The sequence below is a fragment of the Cyanistes caeruleus genome, chromosome 19 (assembly GCF_971803275.1).
Source record: "Cyanistes caeruleus chromosome 19, bCyaCae1.hap1.1, whole genome shotgun sequence".
In the NCBI taxonomy this organism is placed as follows: Eukaryota; Metazoa; Chordata; class Aves; order Passeriformes; family Paridae; genus Cyanistes; species Cyanistes caeruleus.
In genome coordinates, this window is record NC_141719.1 from 4,599,240 (window position 1) to 4,607,695 (window position 8,456).

Genomic DNA, 8,456 nt, shown 5'->3' on the forward strand with positions numbered 1-8,456 from the left:
ATCCCAGAGCCCAGCAAACTGCCACAAAGGGAGTTAGGGGGAAAAAATGGGATGACCATAGATCTGTCCCTGCTTCCCTACCCCCATCTTGCCTGTGTTTAGGCTGGGCACAGGGATGTTTTCTGTCCTTCCAAGGTTATCTACACAAAACAGTTCATTCTTGAGCAGCCTTTTGCTCCCAGGCTCTGTTATAAATGCAGCATTATATTTCTTGGTGATTGTCACTTTAATTTGCACTGTCAGCTCCAAACAGAATATATTTTAGTACTTCTTAACTCATTTTTGACCACTTAATTAAAGCAACATGTTTACACACCTGGGAATGTTCTTTTTTAGTGCCAGTGATCCTGCCTTTAACATGTGGTACTTTGGTGTATACTATGCACATCTGAATGAAAGTGTTCTTTGATATTCTTGTTCTGTAAAAAATGGTGGTTGGTCTAGTTTTTTCTCTTTTATTTTTTCCCCTCAGAAGCTACAGGTACCAAAAGCATCTTTTCTTACTCTCCAGAAAGTCAGCAGCTCTTTAACCCAAACTTGTACATGATCCAAAGGGTTACATCGGGCAAAAGTACCACCGTGGCTTATTTCTGTTACCCTCTTCTGTCTGTGAACATAGAGGGTTTGTGTCTGGGAGGAAAATATTCTTTATTATTTGAATCATTTTTCAAGGCACCTCCTCATAGTAGTTCTGACTTGCACATCCTTATATGTCCAAAGATTTTGAAGAAGAAACTGGCTGCACTAACCCTTGTGTAGACTCTCATCCCCTTGGAGCAGTTGAGATTTGATGTGGTTGTGGGTAGATCTTTGGCTTGCAATTTCTTTTTCTTTTTTTTGCAGAGAAAATTGAACAAGGAAAAGGGAGAACATCTCTTTAAGATCCGGGTAGGTCGACATGTTGCCTACCATTCTTTAAAAATAAACCAAAATTGAAATACAGCTTTTTAAAAACAGACAGAGATGCAAAGCACTGCTAATGTTGCTGGTTGCCATGTTAGCCTTTAAGCATAGCAAGGAATGTGTCTGCTTCCTTCATGGAGTAAAAGGATACTGATTTGCTGAAACTCCGTATCTCTGTGAGTAAAATAGTGCTGAATTTCAGCTCTTCACCATTTGTGTAGAAAAGTTTCCTCTGACCTGGCTGTTGTAAAGGGAGATGGCACTCTTCAGTGGATACACAGGGAGGCTGGGATGGCAGCCAGGTGGAATCCTTTTGATACTTCACAGTTTCCACCAGGAGCTCTGTTACTGTCCAGACTAGATAGTAAACTCATAACTAATCTAAGCAGGCCAGTAGTGCCTGTAACTGAAATTTACTCTTGTGGTGCTTAATCTTCATTTATTACAAATAATCTTCCTTCTCATAGGAATATTTTTCCTTCAGGGTTTAGATGTGACTTTGCATTTGATAGGAGACTCAGAAATATCTGTGCAAGGGAGGCTGAGGAATCTGTGCCACAAAGAGCTGTTGATTAACTCCTCAGTCCAAGGTAGCTGTGACTTTAACTACAAAACCTGGCAATGAGTAATGGGACTTTGGGCAAAACAGAACTACTGGACACCTTTTATACAGTTTTGGTTGGTTTATGAAAAACCAGCCTGTGGAGTGGGTCATGGATGTGAATACACAAGAATCTTCAAGTTGTGGTCCTTATAATTGCTTTCATCATATCCCTCAGTGTGACTCATTCACCCAGCTGTGCTTGCACTCTAAGCTTTCCCAGGCACTGATGAGATATGGGAATAGTACTGGATCATCCTGCTGTGCAGGATGGGGAGTTTAATGTAAGACTTTTTTGGCGAGGAGAGCAGAGATCAATATTCAGACAGGCTTTTTGATGGGCAATGGCTTGTGTTCTCCTGCTGCTCAGGTATTACATTGAAGTGGATTATCCTAAAAGAGAAAAATCTTGCAGTGTCTGAGCTCCTTGAGGCACTTGAGAAGCCTCTGTGGCCAGAATCCTGGCAAAACCTGAGCTTAGAAAACGAGGGGCACCAAGTGCCTTGGCAGGACACTTTGCACTCACTGTGGAGAGTATAAAATAGGGGTGTGGGGTGTGGGGGTGGGCCAGGTAAGTGTTACAAAATGCTGGAGGTGCCTCTTGGCTTCAGAGGTTAGATCAGCTCAGATTGTCACCTGTTGACACACATCTGCCCACCACGGTGTCCTTTCCATGCTGGAAGGTTTTGTTCCAGCACCCCAAGGCAAGTGAGAGGTTTGGCAGCTGGACACCACGTCCCTGGCTGGCAACCAACTGGGGGCTGGTTGCTGCTTGGTGTGAGTCTGAAGGCTGTGTTACATCTGGACACTCTCAGTGCATCTTAGTTCAGATCTCTGGTATTTTTATGATGCTGCTGGAATTTTGGCAGGATGTGTTTTTGCATGAACAAAAGTACTGTCAGGAGGGAATGGAACCTTATTTCCCAGTACTTCTCTTCACTTGCACAGCTTGTCAGTGTATCCTTTGATCCAGTTGCTGGTTGCACTGAACTTGTTGAAATGAGTTTCAACTGGATTTTTTCCTACTCTTTCCATTAATCCACTTAAAAAATAATCAGCAAGTTTGTTTCTGCAAACTTCCTTAAGCTTCCTTTGCCTGAGTAGGTGGTATTAAAGGTTCTTACACGGTCTCAAAGACCCCTCTGTGTTTGGTGATGTGAGAAAGCAAATGAGGTGCAGTGCAAGTCTCTGATCCTACAGATGATTTACTGAGTCCAAGAGGTGAAAAGTTGCACCTTGTAAAGCACCTGCCCTTTGAGAGGTGCTGCTTAGAAAAACACATTTTTTGTTCCCAGTCATGGGATGGACTCTTTTTCAAGTCCTGTGCTGGAGCTCAGAGAAAGTCACTGATATTGCCCATAAACCAGGTGCTGATTTGTAACTCTCCTTGCACAGGGGTTTGTTAGAGTTTGAATTGCTTTCTGTTTCTGAGGTCAGTACAAAATCCCCACAGAAACAGAACTTCCTCTTTATGCAGCAGTGCTGTTCATTTGAGGAGAAAAATGGTGTTTAAATCAGGGTTCCTCGCTTAGGTGGGTGTCAGGATCACGTAAAGCACATCTGTGTCTGAATCAATGTAAGATGTTTAATGGTTCAGCCTCTTGTGTGGTGGAACTGGTGGGGTTTGACTCAAGCCTGACTCACCTGGACTCTTTTTTTCCCTTCTTCTTTAGTGATGATGGCCAAGGAGAAACCGCCAATAACTGTGGTTGGAGACGTTGGAGGAAGAATTGCCATCATTGTGGTATGAGTGTGAGGGGAGCAGGTGGGGGGTGGCTTCCTCACAGCATCTTTGCTTCAGCTGCTCCATCCCTGAGGGTCAGAGGGATGGCTGGTGGGAGGAGTGGGAATGTTTTTTAGACACTCATTTCTCCAGTAGTGCTGGTGGCTTTGGTTATTTCAGCTTTCTGGTGAAAACCATTTGCACTTCAGCTCTTTAAGCCCTAAAATCTCCTTGCTCACTTGATTCTAAGTTTCAGATGTCTGCAAGTAATGAATAAATCCAGGTCACACAGAAAAAAACCCCTGAAGTGTTAAAAAACCCCAAACAAACAAAAAACTTTCCAAGCCTCTCTTACTTGCAATGCCATGCTGCTGTGTAAGTAATCAACATGCAGCTCCTACCCCATGAAAAAATATGCCTTGCTGATGATAAACTGTGCATGTGCAGGGACTAATTTGTTTCCAAGACACAACATTTGCTGTCCACACTAGCAAAAGGGTCATTAAACCCGGGAAATAGCATTCACAGATTAGTCATGCACGTGGCTGTCCTCATCAGCAGCTGAAGTAGACAGGGATTCTATTTTTCATCTGTGTGCATGGCCAAAGCTGCAGTACCCTGATCCACTCCTGCCCTGCAGGCTCTATGAACTTCTGGCTTTGATGTTATTTCTGTTTCTGCTCAGGATGACATCATTGATGACGTGGAAAGCTTTGTAGCTGCTGCAGAGATCCTGAAAGAGCGTGGAGCCTACAAGATTTTTGTGATGGCCACTCATGGGCTCCTGTCAGCAGATGCCCCCCGTCTCATAGAGGAATCCTCCATTGATGAGGTGAGTCTCCTCTCCAGACTGCAGAGGGAGGGCTGGCACCAAAATTCACAAATTAATGTCCTTCCTATGGCACGTAGCTCATGTCTGGAATTACTCATTTAATCAGGTGCTTTCAGTTAGCTGGGTCTTCACTGGAACAAATAAAAAAAAGAGCTAGTGTGATTAATACTTGCTCAGATCAGATCTGCTTCTCTGAGTGTATTTTCTCCCTTATAAAAATATTAGTCATCCCTGCCTGGACACTTCCCTCCCTGCAGCTGGGGCTGTGTGGCTGCATCTCACTGTGCAGCCCCTCTCCCCCAGCTGGTCAGGGGCTGCTGGTACATGCAGAGGACAGGATTTCAAACCTTAGTAACAGATGCTGTGATCTGAGTGGGCCCATCAGCCTGTTGGAGAGTGCTGGTTTTGCTGGTCCCCTCATCAGACTGTCCTAGAGGGGAGACCATTTCTTTTAATCTTTTTTGCTAATACACAAGGATTTCTCCCCCTGAACTGTGAAACAGCAGTACACACCCCTCCTGGAGTCAATCCAGGGTGGCTGCTCAGGGAGGGTGAATGTTCCAGCAGCACAACTTCCTTTCCTTTCTGGGCCTCCATAGGTGGTGGTGACCAACACTGTTCCTCACGAGGTGCAGAAGCTGCAGTGCCCCAAGATAAAGACTGTGGATATCAGTTTGATCCTCTCGGAAGCCATCCGGCGCATCCACAACGGCGAGTCCATGGCCTATCTCTTCCGCAACATCACTGTTGATGACTAGACCTGAGCCTGCCCCCGTCCTGGATTCCAGAAGAGAAGGAAATCTGCATGGAAAGGCAATATCATAAAACATAGGCATAACACAGCTGTTTATTTTTGTAGGAGCGTTGAGGTTTTCAGGGTCTTGAGCCATGAGATCTAATAGAAAAAAACCAACCTGACCAGCACTTTACAAGTGAATAGAGGGGGACACTGGCATAGGGGGGGGATTACACCTTAATTAAGAGAGATGGAGAAATGAGGTGGTGTTGAATTTTTAAGTTTCTTTAATGAATTTTTTTTTTTTAGTATGTTGTCTCGCCCTGTAGGGGCAGAAAGAAAAGCTAAACAGAAGTAGCTGTCAGCTTGTGAGAAGGGAACAGACTACTCATTGCTGTGTGGGCAGCAAGAGCAGCCTTTGGGGTTGTTTCTGCCTGTGTCTTGCCCCAGAGCACAGAAGGGAACGTTCAGGCTGTGCTGCTGGCAGAGCTGAGCCAACAGCAGCTCCGTGCCAGCTCAGTGGCCTCTCCTCTCCTGCACAGCAGAGCAGGGACTTTCATCAAAACTAAGTTAGCGGAACATCCCGAAAGGACAGCTTAGGGCAACCCATTGGCAAGGCTGCTCCCATCCCTGGGTCAGGGAGCTGGGAACAGGCTCTCGTGTGTGTCCCAGCAGAGCAGGGAATGCTAGTTTATGTGTTGGCCTTTTCATTTTGCGAGCTTTGGATCATTATTTCTCCTCAGTGATGAGTCACGTGAGGGTCCTCGTCCTCACTGGAACACTTGTCTGCACTGCAAAACCAGGCATGATTTTTGGAGTTGCCTGGGGCTGAGTTTGTGGCAGAGTCTTGTGGGGAAGGGAAGTTGGAACAATATCTGCTTCTAATGCAGCCCTGCTCTCCAAAACACTAACACTGAATCTGCAATAAAAAGTGTAAGATTTTTCAGCTTTGGTGCTTCCTGTGAATGCTGTGCCCTCTGAAGAGCTGCTGTGTCTATTTAGTGGGGCTGTTGCTGTAACAGGGCTCACTTGGCAGCTTGCAGCCTTTTTTCACAGGGAGGTAGGACTGGCTGATCACTCCTTTCTTGAGTGATACTAATTTCTGAGTGGAGGGGACACTTGAGGAAGCAGCACAAAATGCATGTGGAGGGCTTTGTCTCCAGGATGATACAAGGATAAACTCCCAAACTGATCTTTCCCCTTGATGAGACAAACACACTCCAGAAAAACCTACAACACTAGTCTGCTGATGTGAGGAACAAATAAAAGCTGTTGCTTCAACAGCACAGGAAATGTTTAGTTGTTTAGTGTTGCTTATCTTTATTCTACAAGCTTCCACTCAAACATCTAAAATGTGCCACCGGGCCAGCAGTGACTGAGCAGGACAAGCCTTGAACACCAGGCAAACAAACAGACTCCTCATCATGGAGTGCTTGGACCACCTTCAGTATCCAGCATGGATTAAACCTCCACGCCAAATTCCATGAGGGATGTGCAGGACTGGATGAGGTATCAAGGCTGCTGATGGGTTTTCCTGCATTTTCCAAGTACCACAAACAAATCTCAGCTGTTTTCTGTGACCATAGCCTGGCTCCTTGGCCTGGAGGGGTAACATGATGCTGTACTGCAAGTACATCATCACCAGATCATCTGGAGCTGTGGGGACCTTGCAGATGTCTCTGCCCCCTTTCTTGTGAGCTGCTACTGGACAATGTTCTTCATCCTGGAAGCCAGTGTTAAAAGTGTGAGCAGTATTGCTGTTCTCTTCCCTTCAAAGTACTTGTCAGACCTGCCAGGAGCAAGGTTGGGGCTCATTGAGGGTTGTTGCCCCATTCAGGCTTGCTTTTGCTTGGCTGTATTTGGGTAGAAACCATGGAATCACAGCACCACTGAGCAGAGGGTTCTGCCTGTGTGCCCTGGGCCATTGTCCTGACTGAATTATGGTTGCTTAAAGAACCACCAGCAAAGGTATCAGCAAAAGCAGGTTTAGTATATAAGTGAAAGTTCCACAAAGTTGGTGGCAAGGTTCACTCTACTACTTACTAGGTGGTAAAAACAAACTAGAATCTAAAACAAATCAATCTAAACACAAATGCAATAAAAAATTATCTACATTGAGGCTGGGGAGGGTGTAAGGGTAGGAAAGGGCAAGGATAAAAAGGAAACACGAGATGAGTCATGAGGTTCAGAGTAGACCCTCTTGCAAAACAGCTCCAGACTTGACCAACAGTTTAGGCCCAAAGGTTTAGCAGCACTTAACAGCATAAGCTGTTAAGCTATTGCTTATGCTGAAGTTAAACAATTTAACAATTTCATATAGCATTTTCTTAAAAATCTAAACTACTTAAGAATCCAGGAGAGCAAGATCCATAGTATATTTTCTATAGTGCATTCCCACTTGCACACAGACCTGAAGGAGCCTGTACAAGGTAGCTCTGAAGAATTCCCCTCGAGCTCCTGGGAATACTCACATCAGGTATCTTTGCATTGTCTCAACAGACAAAGGGTTGAGCCTCGAGGAATGGTCATAATTCTTTTCCATCCTGGCCACAATTCATGTCAGCAGCTTTCTTGAAAAGTTTGATAATAAAAGCGTTGTTCCACTTGGGTTGTTATTCAGGCAAGGAAAATGATTTTCCAAGGCTGTTTGTTAAAATACAGGAGCTTGTTAGACAGCACAAGTTCCTGGGAGCAGACAGTGGTTTTGATAAGACTGAGAGTTGCTCAACCCAGGTGCTGGTCTCAAGGCCAAGGTCTAACAAACATTTCTGAGATCATAGTGCAGCTCAAGAGCTGGTGGGGGGAGGCACCACCAGAATCCACCCCATGACTAAAGACAACTTCTCTTGCTCCAGAGAGTGGCCATGTGTTCACCTCTTGCCTCTGTGCCTATAAACAGGGATTTATTATGTCCAACTTAAAAATTCTGAGAAATTTTTGATCAGGTTAGCTAAATACTCTGATTTTTAAGACTACTGAACGTGAGGGAACAGTATTATTTATGCAAGGACATCTGTGGGACAGTGCAGTCTGTCTAGCTAATATAAACACTCCAACATATAAAACACTATAGTGCATTAAGCATAAAATGACAGAAATCAGAAAAATTACAGCAGGATGCAACGTTAGATCTGGAATTCCTGTTACAGTGGGTGACCACCCAAACAATCCCACCAGTGATGTTCTCCATTTCTCATCACATGATGTATCTCTTCAGTATTTGATGAACAATGATTAGAGCTCTGTGTCCATTCCTTCAGACACCTTCCAGCAGTCAACACAGCTCGTCATGCTGCAGTAATCTTTCCACCAGTGCAAGGTTCATTCCAGTGGGGGTGAGCAGGAACTCTTGCTGGGATCTATAGGTAGGTTGTAGCAATTCATGGATTGTGACAGAACTGAATAGTTGAAGTTGCATCCCCCAATTTTGGAGAAAAATACAAACCCAAATGTTTGAGTGATGGCTTATTTCTACAGTGGTGTGGTGTCCATGGAATCACAGATAGTTCTTAATCTTCCCAATGTATATAAGTACAGTTTCAAGCATTTCAGCAGGACGTATTTCAAAATGACAAACATTTTGTTCAGTGCCAAGACAAATGTCTTGGACATTAGTGGTGTTCCTTTCACAAATAAATCCCTGTTGTTCCTGTACAACACA

At 44.6% G+C, this 8,456-nt stretch overlaps 1 protein-coding gene and 1 long non-coding RNA gene across 13 annotated transcripts in view; one reads left to right on the forward strand and one right to left on the reverse strand.

The window, feature by feature from the left end:
* The window catches only part of PRPSAP1 (phosphoribosyl pyrophosphate synthetase associated protein 1), a 31,469-nt gene extending 23,013 nt beyond the window's left edge, over positions 1-8,456 (forward strand). For all 12 annotated transcript variants that reach the window (XM_086857647.1, XM_086857649.1, XM_086857645.1 and 9 more), the window contains 3 exons: positions 3,178-3,248; positions 3,913-4,059; positions 4,659-8,456. In XM_086857647.1, coding sequence (XP_086713773.1) covers positions 3,178-3,248; positions 3,913-4,059; positions 4,659-4,817 — 377 coding nt within the window. In that variant the 3' untranslated portion in view covers positions 4,818-8,456. The remainder of the gene's footprint in view (positions 1-3,177; positions 3,249-3,912; positions 4,060-4,658) is intronic.
* LOC147649801 (uncharacterized) lies at positions 3,070-4,665 on the reverse strand. Its single transcript, XR_015278077.1, has 3 exons — positions 4,573-4,665; positions 4,407-4,489; positions 3,070-4,190 (listed from the first exon to the last, which is right to left on the reverse strand). It is a non-coding gene; the product is annotated as an uncharacterized LOC147649801 (long non-coding RNA).